General features: G+C 35.5%; 2 protein-coding genes across 6 annotated transcripts in view; one reads left to right on the top strand and one right to left on the bottom strand.

The window, feature by feature from the left end:
* Positions 1 to 4530: 4530 nt before the first annotated feature.
* LOC114243865 (actin maturation protease) lies at positions 4531 to 7527 on the top strand. 2 transcript variants are annotated; one of them, XM_028175496.2, is made up of 3 exons: positions 4531 to 4637; positions 5021 to 5605; positions 6010 to 7527. In XM_028175496.2, exons 2-3 carry the CDS (start codon positions 5088 to 5090, stop codon positions 6335 to 6337), a joined length of 846 nt encoding a protein of 281 aa, XP_028031297.2. In that variant the 5' UTR covers positions 4531 to 4637; positions 5021 to 5087; the 3' UTR covers positions 6338 to 7527. The 2 variants fall into 2 exon arrangements, with proteins under 2 accessions (XP_028031297.2, XP_089594628.1); XM_089738502.1 differs by lacking the exon at positions 4531 to 4637 and having other exon boundaries at positions 4739 to 5605.
* Positions 7523 to 17033, bottom strand: part of KrT95D (phosphofurin acidic cluster sorting protein KrT95D) — a 112280-nt gene continuing 102769 nt past the window's right edge. For all 4 annotated transcript variants that reach the window (XM_089738498.1, XM_089738500.1, XM_089738499.1 and 1 more), the window contains 7 exons: positions 16609 to 16748; positions 15147 to 15291; positions 13174 to 13288; positions 12443 to 12610; positions 11423 to 11552; positions 11193 to 11315; positions 7523 to 10688 (listed from right to left, as the gene is read on the bottom strand). In XM_089738498.1, the coding sequence (XP_089594624.1) occupies positions 10564 to 10688; positions 11193 to 11315; positions 11423 to 11552; positions 12443 to 12610; positions 13174 to 13288; positions 15147 to 15291; positions 16609 to 16748 (946 nt within the window). In that variant the 3' untranslated portion in view covers positions 7523 to 10563. The remainder of the gene's footprint in view (positions 10689 to 11192; positions 11316 to 11422; positions 11553 to 12442; positions 12611 to 13173; positions 13289 to 15146; positions 15292 to 16608; positions 16749 to 17033) is intronic.

Genomic DNA, 17033 nt, shown 5'->3' with positions numbered 1-17033 from the left:
ATGTTGAGTGAATGTATTTGTAGAATTTATACTTTAATAGGAAGTAAGTATATTGTTATGTGCAAAGATGATGTGATTTAGATATTATGTGAAATCTAAGACGAGTTCGTGCTTCAAATTTACCAAGTAAACGACATGACGATTTTTAAAATTTGCTACACTGATTTTATAAAGTTGTCGTTTTCCGCAAAACATAAAGATATGGCGTAGTACAGTGCCATCTGCCTATTTCTAGCATGCTGAATGTTATCGTATTTTGAGTACGTGTTTTTCTTAGACTATTACAATCTATTTTAATTGTTTTGCTGACTCTAAAATCCGTAACACACTACCGCAGCGCACCTCAAGGAAGGCAGGCCACACCATTTGAATCACTCTCACTTGAGAGTGATTCAAATTTTAAACTTATCAAGGGACCGCCTGATAAAAAAAAACTCCTACAGAACATTTATTCGTTAATAAAATTACAAACGTCATTCCTTGTGACTTCCTCTCTACAATCACTTAATTATTAAATATTTAACGAGTTGACAATAGTGTTTTACTCACTGCGGAATAAAACTATTTTATTTAAATAGTTCCGAAGAGATTTTGTCGGTAGCCTTTTTCCTGAAATATCTAAACAGAATGTCTAAATATGTTTTGATGTCATATTTTAAAGAGGTATTTATGATTAGTGTCATGATCAATAGATTCCGACCGAAAAATGGTGTCCGATTTTTCGGATGAGGGCTCCATAATGAATTTAAATATATATAGATAATAGTTTTGGGGCATCGACTTTCTTGAGATCCTATAAAATATGTTTTGATTATTATTTTTGTATGTTTTAAGCATGATAAAATATTTTTTTTTATATAAGCAATCATATTAAATCGATATCAAAGTCAATAAATAATGTACAACCCAAAACAGACGGCCGAACTGACGTGACAATGACATTTGGCGCGCTAAACATGGCTGATTTTCGGCCTCATTAGACGGAGACGGAGACATTTACGTATATTCATGTTTCATTTTATGTACGCACTGAAATACTGTTATATTGTTTTCCTGCGAGTTAAAGTGCTGAGTAAGAACGAGATAGATATATGTTTATGTATGTGCCTTCAAAATGGGTGCTATTTATATAAGCAATTGTACGTATAGAACAATATGTCGTGTCCCTACTATATAGGTCTATGCTTCAGTGCCAATGAAGTAGGAAACCTATGGAAATGAAACGTCAACCAAAATTTCGTGCCGCTGTGACGTCATCTGGCCACAAAACATGGCGGCTTTAGTGCTGTACAAAAGATTTCAATGTTATCAGGTTTTATCGATAAACGTTCTTGGCTCATTTTATTTTAAATATTGTTGAGTATTATTTATTTGTAGAATTTATACTTTAATGGGAAGTAAGTAGGTATATTGTTATGTGCAAATATGATATGATTTAGATGGGTGAAATCTAAGACAAGTTCGTCCTTCGAATTTGCCAAGTAAACGATATGATGATTTTTAAAAGTTGCTACACTGATTTTATAAAGTTGTCGTTTGTCGCAAAACATAAAGATATGGCGTAGTTCAAAGCCATCAGCCCATTTCTAGCATGCTAAATGTTATCGTATTTTGAGTACGTGTTTTTCTTAGACTATTACAATCTATTTTAATTGTTTTGCTGACTCTAAAGTCCGTAACATACTACCGCAGCGCACCCCAAGGAAGGTGCGCCGCACCATTTGAATCACTTTCGCTTGAGAGTGATTCAAATTTAAAACTTATCAAGGGACCGCGTGAAAAAAAAAACACCTACAGAACATTTATTCATTAATTACAAACGTCATTCCTTGTGACTTCCTCTCTAAAATCACTTAATTATTAAATATTTAACAAATTTACAATAGTGTTTTACTCACTGCGGAATAAAACTATTTTATTTAAATAGTTCCGAAGAGATTTTGTCGGTAGCCTTTTTCCCGAAATATCTAAACAGAATGTCTAAATATGTTTTGATGACATATTTTAAAGTGGTATTTATGATTAGTGTCATGATCAATAGATTCCGACCGAAAAATGGATTTTTCGGATGAGGGCTCCATAATGAATTTAAATACATATAGATAATAGTTTTAGGACATCGACTTTCTTGAGATCCTATAAAATACGTTTTAATTATTATTTTTGTATGTTTTAAGCATAATAAATTATGAAATTTTATATAATCATATTAAATCGATATCATAGTCAATAAATAATGTACAACCCAAAACAGACGGCCGAACTGACGTGACAATGACATTTGGCGCGCTAAACATGGCGGATTTTCGGCCTCATTAGACGGAGACGGAGATATTTACGTATATTCATGTTTCATTTTATGTACGCACTGAAATACTGTTATATTGTTTTCCTGCGAGTTAAAGTGCTGAGTAAGAACGAGATAGATATATGTTTATGTATGTGCCTTCAAAATGGGTGCTATTTATATAAGCGATTGTACGTATAGAACATTATGTCGTGTCCCTACTATATAGGTCTATGTTCAGTGCACTGTGACGTCATCTGGCCACAAAACATGGCGGTTTTAGTGCTGCCCAGAAGATTTTAATGTTAGTAGGTTTTATCGATAAACGTTCTTGGCTTATTTTATTTTAAATATTGTTGAGTATGAATGTATTTGTAGAATTTATACTTTAATAGGAAGTAAGTATATTGTTATGTGCAAAGATGATATGATTTAGATATTATATGAAATCTAAGACGAGTTCGTGCTTCAAATTTTCCAAGTAAACGATATGACGATTTTTAAAATTTGCCACACTGATTTTATAAAGTTGTTGTTTGCCGCAAAACATAAAGATATGGCATAGTACAGTGCCATCAGCCCATTTCTAGCATGCTGAATGTTATCGTATTTTGAGTACGTGTTTTTCTTAGACTATTACAATCTATTTTAATTGTTTTGCTGACTCTAAAGTCCGTAACACACTACCGCACCGCACCTCAAGGAAGATGCACCACACTACCGCACCGCATGCAAATTTTAAGCTTATCAAGGGACCACCTGATAAAAAAAAACACCTACAGAACATTTATTCGTTAATGAAATTACAAACGTCATTCCTTGTGACTTCCTCTCTAAAATCACTTAATTAATAAATATTTAACGAATTTACAATAGTGTTTTACTCACTGCGGAATAAAACTATTTTATTTAAATAGTTCCGAAGAGATTTTGTCGGTAGCCTTTTTCCCGAAATATCTAAACAGAATGTCTAAATATGTTTTGATGACATATTTTAAAGAGGTATAAGTATAGGCTAATCATGATCAGGGGGGTGCAACTCCCATACAAAGGAAAATAACATACAACTAGCGTCATCTTACTCCTGTGGCGACGTCATTTTTGTAACTTTTAGGCATTAATGATCTAATAAACTCACTAGATGGCAGATATGAGTTCTGACTCAATAAAAAATGTAGCGTACTTTGAAGCAGTGCTTCCACTTTTAGGGAATTCTCCCTTTTTTAGGGAAAAATAGCTGATATTTTGGATGATAAAGACAATTTAAAAAATACCAGGATTTAAGTGACATTGAATGATTTGATTACCTAGACTTAATTAACTTTTAGATAACTTTCGATTTAATGTTATTAAGTACTCTAGTAGGATTAATCTAGAGGAGTTATTGTTATTCGAAATTTTATACAATTGTACGTTCATACTATCTTTTAACAGTAAATTGTTTGTAATATAGGGAAATTAAATAGCTTACAGAGAATTACAGCTTTTTATTTAAAAAAACTGTTTTCTCTCTGTATGAAAAGGTCTTATCGATTAGAATGCTGAACACAATCAAACGTTCTTTAATATTTCATAAGTACTACCGGGAATTTCAGCGATTCTAAACGATAAGATTTTTTCATAAAGAGAGTTAATTATAAAAAATATTAAAATTACTAAAAAAGCCACCTGGTGGGGGGTAGGGAGACTAATAATCGACAGCAGCAACGCCTGCTGTCCCGGGCTCTAACTAAAGCAAAAATAAAAATGAGAGTTGCGCATCTATCTCAAATATATTAAGTGTATAATCTATGATCATGATCAATAGATTCCGACCGAAAAATGGTGTCCGATTTTTCGGATGAGGGCTCTATAATGAATTTAAATATATAGATAATAGTTTTGAGGCATCGACTTTCTTGAGATCCTATAAAATACGTTTTAATTATTATTTTTATATGTTTTAAGCATGATAAAATATGAAATTTTATATAAGCAATCATATTAAATCGATATCGAAGTCCATAAATAATGTACAACCCAAAACAGACGGCCGAACTGACGTGACAATGACATTTGGTGCGCTCAACATGGCGGATTTTCGGCCTCATTAGACGGTGACGGAGGTATTTACGTATATTCATATTTCATTTTATGTACGCACTGAAATACTGTTATATTGTTTTCCTGCGAGTTAAAGTGCTGAGTAAGAACGAGATAGCTATATGTTTATGTGTGTGCCTTCAAAATGGGTGCTATTTATCTAAGCAATTGTACGTATAGAACAATATGTCGTGTCCCTACTATATAGGTCTATGCTGTTATATAATGTAATTTCGAAAGAATTATGCAAAATTAAAGCTTATTTAACGTAAGTGAAATAAAACACTTTTAATTTATATTTTTATATATTTTTAATTCAAAATTGCAATATTTATAACACGTCTTACCTTTGAACGTGATATTCCATTGGATTTTTTTTTTAAATTAAATCATGTTGACATGTTCTAGTAACAATAGTCAGAAAACCAGACATAGCTATTCAAAATTCCCTTGTTCTGAACATTGGCTCCTTGTATTTACTAACATTAGGAAACAATTTCTTTTACTGTCCAAGCAAACTAGCAGACGACCCACCCGACGGTGAGTGGTTACCATGGCCCATGGACATCCTCGATTTCAGAGGTACAGTCAAGCCACTACCTACCTGTAACTACACATGAAAATTATAAGTGTCAACTGTTTTTATTTCAGGAACATGTTGCATCTATTTTAAATAAATAAAAAAACAAGTTTCAATATTTTGCTAGTATCATTAATAATGTCATCTACTACTACAACACCATCTACACGTGCATCACCACCACCACCACCACCCCCTCCTCCTCAAACTTCCTTAGTTAATGTGAAATCCTCTGATTTAAAAACAGTTTCAACAAATAATGATTTTGTTCATTTTAATTCCTGCCAATGGGCTGCACACTATCCAGAATTGAGAGAAGCATGTACAAAGAATAACTTATTCTTAGAGAAGGAACCTTTTAAATACAAATATAAATACATTGAGTCAGTACTTCAAGTTGGGCCCACATGTGGACTTGTTGCACTGTCAATGTTAGTTGATAGTAAAGTTACTGCCAATGAAATGTTGAATATTGCAAAATTATCAGGCTACACTGGCAATGGTGAAATGTGCAGTTGTAAGAACATGGTCAAATTAGTTAAAGAAGTATTCAATTTAGCTGGAATAAATAATGTGACCTTTGAATTGAAAATTGGTAACTTATTTAGCAGTGAAACAATTGAATTGTTAACGGATGGTGCAATTATATTGGTGCCGTATCCTTTTAAGTGTGTGGTATTTTATACCTTAAAGAAAAAGTCGAAATATATTTCATTAATTTGTGAGTCCGCACAGGTAGGTGCCACCACCCTGCCTATTTCTGCCGTGAAGCAGTAATGCGTTTCGGTTTGAAGGGTGGGGCAGCTGTTGTAACTATACTGAGACCTTAGAGCTGATATCTCAAGGTGGTTGGCGCATTTACGTTGTCGATGTCTACGGGCTCCGATAACCAATTAACACCAGGTGGGCTGTGAGCTCATTCACCCATGTAAGCAATAACAAAAAAACATGAAATATCCATAAACCTTTTTGTAAATATACATCTCTACTCTTCATGAGCTCATCATTAGCTCACCTTATTTAGACATAAATTGAAAAAACCCTTAATGTGAACATTCAGATATGATGCTGATTGCAATCACTCACCGTGTCTACGTAATGGTCACACGGCACACTGGGCTCTCATCTGTGGAATCCTTATTGAAAATCCTACTGAATCTTTTGAATTAAATGACAACAATATTTATGTATTATGTAAGCATGGAAAGTCTAAGTATTTAGCCATTTGGAAATTAGCAGATTTAGACAGCAGTAATACGAATCTAAAAGAATTTTCTCCAAAGAAGGGAACTGATGGTTCCACATATGTTCTACCTGATGGCGGAATTGGCGGAGAAGACGGTCTCTGTAATCAATATTTAGTGTTTAAAGGATTAAACCCTAATTAGCTGACTAAGACAATTGTGTTGGATCTTGTTCAGGTTCAAGACAACTTTGAAAGGCAGGACAGCTTAATGTCTCAATCCATTCACATCGTTGTATCTGTGGGTTCCAGTATTAGCTTAATGTTAAATAGGATTTGACGACTTTCCCTCATAGTTATAAAAATAGTAAGAGAAAATTATTAGATCAACAATATACAGTCAAACCTGGTTAAGTGAGAACTGGATAAGTGAGAAAACTCTATAAGGGAGAGTACCCGTCATTTTAAGCTCCTAAAACCTCTATTAGAGAGAAACAGAAACCTCTGTAAGAGAGAGTCGTTTTTCCCTCATGGACCTCCGTAAGTGAGACTGCTACTTATCTATACCTCTATAAGCGACAGTCGAGCTTTATTTATTTATATTATTTAAGAGGAACGAGTGAAAAAACAAATTACAAATTTAAGATCTGCTATTTTATGACTCATTCTTAACTTTTGTGGAACTCCTACCATTGTTTTTGAATTGTTTTCTCGTCAATATTGAACCTATTCTATTTCGTGGAACTAAATAACGTTGTTATTTTATCGCATTCTTTTCGAATGGACACGTGTGCCTGTGTACCGTCCTGTTTGTCGAACTTACTCAGTTTATCGTTAAACAATTGCGAAGAAAAGTTCTGTTCTGCATCATGTCAAAACGGAAAATTAAAGTACTGTCATTAAGTGAAACTCAAAACAGTGAATGCGTTTGAATCCGGAAAATCGCGAAATGAAATTCAGAGGGAGCATTAGCGAGAAACTCGGGTTAGTGAGAAACCTCAATAAGCGAGAATGAGATTGTACTCCCTTGAACTCTCGCTTATCCAGGTTTGACTGTAGTAGGTATGTCATATGTAACATTTATAATGGTTTATATTAGTTAGGGTATATTGGTACCATAGCTTAAAACATAGACTCAAAATACACAGCAGTTAATTGTGTAAATGTATAAATAAAAAATGGACTGAACTTTACTCATGTTCTTATAATGTAACTAAAATAATAGTAAATATGCTGAGAGCTAACTGGCTGAATCTATGGGCCAAAGGGAATGTCAGGGTTAAGAAAATTGTTAATGATAAAGAAATCAATATAATCTATTATACAATTATGAATAAGTCCAAATGAAATGAGTTTGTTTTACAAAAGATGTTGAAATTAAATAATGTTATTTAATGCAATTTTTTATTTGTACAATAAATACAAATCATATGTACTTGCAAACCAGAATAAAATTTAATCTCATCACATCACTCAAAGAGAAGAAAAGAAATATAATTCATAGACAGACAAGTGAGCTCTGTAATGAATTTAAACATTGCCAAAAATTTACAAAATATTGCAGTCTTTTTTGCATTGCTTTTAAAATGATTACACATTACAATTATTTTAGATACTTTGTACTAATTTTATAACTTAATACATTTAAAGGAATTAAAATAATTAGCCATCATAGTGGGCGATTTGTGATGATTTCATTAATACAAGTTAAATTAATAAAACCAAAACTTTTAGAGAACGAAATAAAAGCTGTCTTAGCATTCGGCAGCATTGAGATCACTCCTGGGAACGTTAATTTTTGATCAAACCAAAAACACATTCTTATACTCTCAAGAAATTATATCATTTTAGAAATTAAATCAAGTTATCGATTCCCCTACTTTTATGAAACGAGGTTTGTTTAATTAAATCAATAACTTCCCCATTTTAAATAAACAGAAAAAAAATTAATAACGATTTCTGGCATGCTATTATTAATTATTAATACATTGGTTATGACACGGTAATAGGTGTAAAGTAGGCAAATGCCTACATAAGATACAACGGATATATTTCATGCATTAATTTTCCAACTGATTTTTTTCGATACGACAGAAGACAAAAACAATAATTAATGTCGGTAGACAGTAGATGTCACTAGACGATAAAAAGTTTTAAAGAAAAAATTACAAATTTTAAAGAGTTTAGTTTATGAATAATTGGTATTAATAAAAAGATTTTACAAAGTTTCTGAAATGATAAAATTCGTACATAGTTTTTTACACTTAATCATTGGGAGCCGAGAAAGAGATAGCAGAGTACATCAGTTTGATTTTTGATATGGGGGTGTTTTATGTAAGCCTGCACAGGTCGACACCACCAACCTGCTATTTCTATTCCGGTCGCGAAACCTATGGTGCGCTGTGAAAGACGGTAAAATGGTTATTACAATGTAAAGAATCCTGCGGCGGCAATAATAATGTTCTAATCATCTATGAGCTTCCATTACAGCTGACCGTCTTACCTAACAAATAAAAAATACTAATTGGCATTCCAAATGACTGTGTCGTATCGATAAATTCAGACGGCATCTAAAATTGTGAAAAGACTTACACTAAAATCTTATTCTAACAGCGTAATCAATTATTACATTTAAGCTTTTCACACCGAAGCTTAAATTATTTATTGCCCAAAGCGTATTAAAACTTCTGTCTTATCTGTAGGTTATCAAGCTCTATCCTTCCACACAGATAAGTGCTTTTTTGTTTTGTTGCTTGAACTACACATTTTTATAATCGACAAACATTCGATGTAGAAGTAATAATATTAGAAAATTACATTTAAAAAGCATAAATTAATTAACTCAAACAAGAACTTGAGTTTAAGAAACTTATCTTTTTTTTACTTTGATTTGATATTCGTGAATGAAATAGATACCATTTACATCGAATGTTGAGCGATCATATCGATATCATAGAACATGAATAATACTGACGAACAGCACTAATTTAGGTACTAACACATACTCGATATGTCTACATATCATTCTTATTCAATATTCACCTAACTTGTCTACAGCAATATTATTGATTCAGAACAGTCTGTTTATTCATTATGGTATGTTCAAGAAAGTAACTAGTCTTTATTTAACACTCATGTTTATTTAGTGTAAGTGAATTGGTGTTATGTATACAGTTCAATTCTTTATCAATTTATGTTGTATGGCTCTATTTTTAGTAATCCAAAGTATCAAAGTAATATAATGATTTTTTTATTTAGTTTTTTCACTAAGCCTACGGAGATTGTTTTATTTATTCCAAATGGTATTTGTACTTTATTCTTAGTACATACATGAGCTACATTGGAAATTGAATAATTAAAAATTAATCTACACTGCTGGATATTAATTTCAGAAATAGTAACACGGCAGCTAATCGAATGTATATAAATTCACGAAGTGGCTCGGAATTTTTAAAGTATGTAATATCTAAAAAATTCTAAGCTATAAAAAAAAACAATTAGGAAGATATTGTATAATCTCAACAATGCAAAATCTAGAGTTGACGTATAAAATTAAAAACGCCCTACCTTAGCTGCTATATAAAATAAAAACATGAATGCACCACGACGTCTCTCTTCCGTTATAAAAGAATTAAAACACATTCATGAATCACAGACAATACAAAAAAAAAATACATTTTTCCTCCGCTCTTTTACACACTTGATATGTGTCGAAACTTATCGAAACAATACGTTTCTCCATGCGCCGATACTATACTATACTACATAATATATTGTTGGAAATGTCACGAACCATTATTCATCGATATACACCGAGTACACAAACATCTACGATTACATTAAAATTTAATACTAACATTTAATGACTATAACGAAATAGTTATTGTGGTTATTGAGCCTTTATTATGTAACTTGAATAATATATAGCGTATAAAAACTGCGTAGCATGCGTTTACACAGTCGATAATAATTACTAATTACCATATTGATATAAAATTTATTAAACATCACACATAACTGCAACTCATTGTTATGACAGTTAATGTAAATAATATTATTTGATAAAATAACAAATTCAATTTGAAACTTTTAATATTTAACAGTAGCCCCGCCACATTGCCGATATAACCCAAGCTACACAACAAAAGCTACACCACTACGCTCCTACAATACAATGGCAGCTCGACAATATAATAAATATCGATATTGAAATGATAATACAATTATGTAGCAAGTCATTGTAATGATAAATATCGACAAGCCTAATACAGTTCGACTTTATTTAGAGCCCTGATTCGACCGAAATGTATCCGGAGGTGGACCGTTGCGAGACTACGTACCGTCAAACCTGCCAACCAACGTTTGACGATCGAGCGACATCGGCCCCTTTGAAGCGAAAGCGAGAAATACCGATAAAAGATCAACGCGCCCTTAGGTCTCTGGAGGGGCGAGGGGAGCTCCGCAGGTCGCCACGGGGAAGGTCTTGACGTGCGTCTGCCACTGTGTCGACAGTTGGAAAAATTTAACCCCATTCCACTCTGTTCCGTCGATAAATACTGAAACCAAAAAGATTAATTTGTTACAAACTTGACTGCTGTAGACAAGTTAGGTGAATGTTGAATAAAAATGATACGTAAACATATCGAGTATGTGTTAGTATCTAAATTAGTGCTGTTCATCAGTATTTTTCATGTTCTATTATATGATATCGATATGATCGCTCAACATTCGATGTAATTGGTATCTCTATTTCATTCACTGATATCAAACGAAACAAAAGATTAGTTTTTTAAGCTCAAGTACTTGCTAAACTTAGTTCATTTATGATTTTAAATATAATTTTCTACTATTATAATATTACTTTTCGAATGTTTATCGATTATAAAAATGCATAGTTCAAGCAAGTTAAAGATATTAAAATGAAATAAAATTATATCCTTGTAATAGTAGTCGGTGTCTACGCTGTACAATGAAATCAGCAGATTTGCTTAGAAAAAAAAACATTGAACGTATTTTCACGCAACGATATATATTTTTTTAAAGCGTAGGTAGTTTCGTACCTTTGAGTGGTTGATTGTGCGAGCTCTTTGCGGAGCAGATGAGTCTGGCCACACCGTCCACTGTCTGGGTGCGTCCCACTTCTTGTTCGCCCCCTTTCTCTTTTTTCTTGCCAAGTCGCATTACTATAATAGTTTATTTATATATCAGTGTTACAAACAATTAAGAACTACATAGTAAAGAAAACAAAAACGTTATTAATGTTTTTAAATTAGAATAATGAGGGTCTTACTTTTCTGTTTCTTTTCCTTAGTAAGGTAGGTGATGCAGAGGTGTGCATTTTGACGAGTTACGTGAAGGGCTCTGAACGACGCCTTCACTGTCACCTTACTGTCTGTTCCTTCTTGCTGCCGACCTGGTACCTGGTCAAATTGAAATCGGAACAGAAGTCAATGGATTTTGCCCTGGTGGACAAAATGTAACTAAGGATCTACTAATTGGCTCGTTGTTTACTTATTTATTACAAAGGTGAGTGAACGAACAGCTAAAGACCCAGCTAAATTTACGTGGTTACCGCAGCCCATGTGCATCACACGTATAGTGTCAGTTCCACTATTCGAATTGGACTGTTTTTCGGCATAAATAACAAAATTAATAACACCCATCAGAGCGAAGTAACAGTACACTCTACAACTGGGATATCTTTGGCAGTTCTTTATTGTAATTTATGTAATTTTCTTCGCTCAGTAATATTAAAATTATTACTGCCAAAAGTACGCATTTTTATCTATACTAATATATAAATCTACAGTGGTTTTTACGGATGTTCCGTTATTATTACTGAACCATCCTTCCGATTGACTTGAAACTTGGTATCCATGTAGAAAATATATGTACCTACTTAATGGATAGGCTAATATTTATATGAGTGTTGGACTCCTTACACCAGTTGCAGAGGGGTTAATGATGAGAATCTTTGTGGGGGTAGGAAATAATAATGTTAATTTTAAATGCCCAGCGAAGCGGACGGGTGCAGCTAGTGTCATTATAAGAGTGCACAACGGTGCCTTCAATGTCGAACCGCATGAGCTAATGTTCTCAGAACTTGGGCAATTCAACTTGATAGATTTTATGCCACATATGAGATGGAAACTGCTCACGAGACAGGCCATGGTCAAGTTTCAGGGATACGACCTTCAGCAATGAAGAAAGCAACGAAGAAGAAGAAGATAATAACCGAACCACTGGTTTGCTACATGTAGGTTGTAATTGAAATATTAAGCTTTTGAAATTGAGTACAATGAATATTTACCAGCCAGTAGTCGAGCTGTATGTCGAGCGGCTCGGCGCGGTGCAGGGCGGGCGCGAGGTCGATGTGCGGGGCGGGCGTGCCGGGGGGAGAGGGCCGAGCGGGGGGAGACCCGCCCTCCTCCAGCTCTAGAGACGACACGCCACCCTCGCTGCAACCTATTCGCACTTCCTAACGAAATACACATATTTTTTTAAAGCGATTTTATGACCTGATAACTAAGACTTTTAAAGTCATGTCTTATTTAAATTGATATTCTTATTTTTATGAAAAATGATAATATGGAGTAAAATGAAGTGAAACGAAATGAGATAAAATGATATCGGATGAAATATAATCTCAGTAAAATGGTGGTCATTTACTGTGATTTTTTCAGTGGACTTTTTGGAGGATCCCGAGAAGTTACGTCCAGCGGCTTTGTTTCATTTTCCCACATTTGTGCACTTTCACAAATATTAAACAGTTAATAAACCACCGTTATTACACATTTAAACCTGAAAAAACACTAAATAGACAAAATAAAACCAATCACACAACTTCACTCCTCGCATTCCCGCCAAAAAGTCCGAAATACACACATCCTTGTACTTCGGGTTGCCAGCCCTTTATTTAAATTTGTTTCTCGTTGAGACTAGGTATATTTAAATAGTTTTTTTAAATATAGTAATGTAGCTAGCGGTAGTAACCTAATAGTTTATAATAAACAAGTACAGTAGCGAATATGTATAACTTACTGCTATGAACGGAACGAACGTTTGACTAGCGTCCTCGTCTCCTGATTTATCTCTGTAGGCAACCATAGCCTCACCTATGGGTATATTAACGACTGGACCGATGCTGTTTAGATATCTGTAAAATTAAATTTTTAGAAGTCTTGGAATGCAATTACATGAAAATTATTAATATACATAAAATATTCCAATTGTTTCACATTTATTTTCAATAAGCTTATACGAGGGCTGCACTAAAAGTATCGGGAATGGAATATTTCCACTGTTCCTGTCATATTAAAATCTTTTTAATTGAAAACTCCTTGGTTTTAAAAATCGAATACCATTTATTTATTTAAAAAAAGATTCTCGGTCTTGTCACGAGGTTTTGTCAAACTTGTTTAGTCGTTAAGAAAATGGAATTGACTCGAGAAAATTCAAGAGCGATGATTTATTATGACTTTCGAAGTGGTTTAACACAAAAACAGTGTGTTGACCGGATGATTTCTGCATTTGGTGATGAAGCCCCATCCAAAACCACAATTTATCGCTGGTTTGCTGAGTTTCAACGTGGACGTGTCAAGCTCAGTGATGATCCCCGTCAAGGTCGTCCAAAAACTGCAGTCACCCAAGAAAACGTTGATGCTGTGCGTAAGCTGATTGAGGAAGATCGACATGTGACATACCGCGAAATTCAGGCAACTTTAGACATTGGCATGAGTCAAATACAAATAATCTTGCATGAACAATTAGGTGTAAAAAAGTTGTTTTCCCGATGGATACCGCATTCGCTCTGTGAAGAGCAAAAAGCGGCTCGCGTTACTTGGTGCGTCAGAACTCTCGAAAGATTCCACGCAGGATCCTCAAATGCTGTATACAACATTGTATCAGGTGACGAATCCTAGATATACGCGTACGAACCCGAAACAAAAAACCAGTCACGAGTTTGGGTGTTTGAAAATGAGTTAAAGCCAACAAAAATTGTGCGTTCACGGAGTGTTGCAAAAAAAATGGTGGCCACGTTTGTCTCCAAAATCGGCCATGTTACGACTATTCCTCTTGAGGGACAAAGAACGGTTAATGCAGAATGGTATTCTAGCATTTGTTTGCCACAGGTCGTTTCTGAACTCCGTAAAGAGAACTACAACCGCCGCATCATCTTCCATCACGACAATGCGAGTTCTCACACCGCGCACAGAACAATAGAGTTTTTAGAGCAAGAAAACATAGAATTATTAGACCATCCGCCGTACAGCCCCGACCTAAGCCCTAATGATTTCTATACTTTCCCTAAAATAAAGAATAAACTGCGTGGACAGAGATTTTCATCACCTGAAGAAGCTGTGGACGCCTACAAAACGGCCATTTTGGAGACCCCAACTTCCGAATGGAATGGTTGCTTCAATGATTAGTTCCATCGTATGGAAAAATGTGTCAAATTTCGCGGAGAATACTTCGAAAAGCAATAAATACATTTTTAAATAGTAATGTTGTGTCACTTCGTTAATTCCCGAAATTTTCAGTGCCGCCTATGTAATTTACTGAAGTAGTGGTATATTCTTTTTTTACGAAAATTCCCAGTGTTGTATGCCCGAATGGCTCAATATTAAGCCACGGAGTTTCTTAGTGGGTCGCGATTCCGATAAGTGAGATTCAGTGTTGGCAAACACTATTAGGTTGAGCCCCGTGAGCCAACCTACTAGCTACAGCGTAGCTGGAATAACCCCTTAGGCTACCAACGAATAGGTAAGTTAATAAACTCAATATCATCGTCCGATCTTTACCGAGCGCGACGCCATCAAACCTTCCGGCTTTGAGCTTAATTGTCATTAGTTTAGTGAACTTTAGTGCAATCAAAATTTCAGCTTATGACAAATATGAACCTAAATTTTAAATAATCGAATCACATAATTACTAATTAAATTACTTAGTTCTGTAATAACCGACAAAATATTTCAGTTAGTGCGACATCTCAAACGTCATTTCGCGTTGTGTACCTGGCGATCCTGGAAGACATCTCGGTGATGTCCGGGGGCGACATCTCGGCGGCGCGCTCGCACAGCGCCGGCCACGAGTCGCTCGAGAACAGGGCCGCGTAACCAGAATCGTTCGCAGACAGATAACGTGACACCGTGTTTGCACCTGAATGTGTTATTCCAACAGTTCAATAAGATAAATTAATTTAAAAAAAAATGGTTGTCTATAGAGTCGGTTTACGGACGAGGGTTTAACACGATAAAGTCAGTAGGAGAACTATTTGAACTGCTAGCTATGACGTCACGAGAAAAGAGAGATAAATGTGTCACAAGCCAACGCTTGGGCCGTTCGTGCCTCTCCATGCTTGTTCCGCGCTCTCGCTCGCACGCTCAAGCTCAGGCGGAACGTGACACTTTTTCGTGCGTGCTACTGGTGTTCATCGATTTATAAGACATTATCACTACTAAAAAACTAGCCTTCATCTCGCACGAGCCCTCTGCTTCACATTTCAAATGTACGTACAATTACTATGAACATTATCACTATAGATTACATAGTATTTTGTGATAATATTCATGACGATTCTGTCGATTCTTAAAAAAAATTGTTCGAGGTTCTCACAATATAATTAGTGTAATGGTTTGTGACATCGTTTTGTTCGCTGACCGACTGGGTGATCAGGCAATTAAGGCTTATATATGTATCTATTTAAACGTATATAAGTATTTATATCAGTATCTGGTTCCCATGCTACCGGGAATCCTTCATATTTTGAGGTCGGATGACTGTACTGACGTGTCCCCAGTTATTATAGTTATTTTTATATTCCTCAAGTAATTTTAAAATTCTGCGACCAGGCAGGCTTCCTTTATTATTGCTAAACAAAACTGGATGAAGTTAAAAATAATCTCCGTTTAGTTCCACTTACTATTTGCTTATCGGCTATAAACTTACAAAGATGCACATTCTCAAAAAGTCAACATCAATAACAATTTATTTTTTTGTATTATATAATAGAAGGAAATGCGCTCTTGCTAGGGCCTGTGTTAGCAACACTCCGGTTTGAGCCCCGTGAGCTCACCTACACGTAAAGGAGAAGCTGAAATAACCTCTCAAGGCTATCAGCAGAGCTAGGAAAAACAAAAGGTAATGTTAACAATTTTTTCGTGAGAGGTGCTAATGGCGTCTCCCTCGACAGTGCGCACAGTACCGCCGGTCATCGTCCTCATCGAAACCGTCGCTTGCGACGAAGGGCTCGACGAGTAAATTAACCCATAGACACAGCCCACTGAGTTTCTCGCCGGATCTTCTCAGTGGGTCGCGTTTCCGATCCGGTGGTAGATTTTGCGAAGCACGGCTCTTGTTCGTGTTAGCAACGTCGTTAAATTTGAGCCCGTGAGCTCACCTACTAGTTAAGGTTACGCTGAAATAGCCTCTCAAGGCTATCAGGTTAGGTAGGAAAAAAAAGCGCACAGTACGGACCTGTGGGTATGATGTAGAAGCGCACGGGCGGCGCGTCGTGCGGGCGCCGCGCCGCCAGCTCGCAGTGAGCCCGCAGCGCGCTCGCGCACGCCGCGTCGCCGCCGCACACCGCCACGCGCATCCACGAGCGACGCGAGCTCCTGACAGACACACCGGTCAACTAAACATGTGTGCGAGCACAGAGCGAGGGTGGCAGTACTTGTTTATAATGATAAGTCTGACTTTTACTAATTCACTTTAATACACACAATTCTAAGCTATAAATATTTATGTTGTAATTAATAAATGTCAATGTTAAATGTTACGGTCGCGAGGACTGAAGCCGACGTTGTTGTGCGACTGTTGTTAGTGTTCAACTGCCGTTCAACTTTGAAGTCGTCGTGGCCTAAAGGATAAGACGTCCGGTGCATTCGTATCTAGCGATG

This window comes from Bombyx mandarina, chromosome 25, assembly GCF_030267445.1.
Source record: "Bombyx mandarina strain Sakado chromosome 25, ASM3026744v2".
NCBI lineage: Eukaryota > Metazoa > Arthropoda > Insecta > Lepidoptera > Bombycidae > Bombyx > Bombyx mandarina.
Note: the sequence above shows the minus strand (reverse complement) of the source record. Positions and strands in the feature narration are given on the sequence as shown.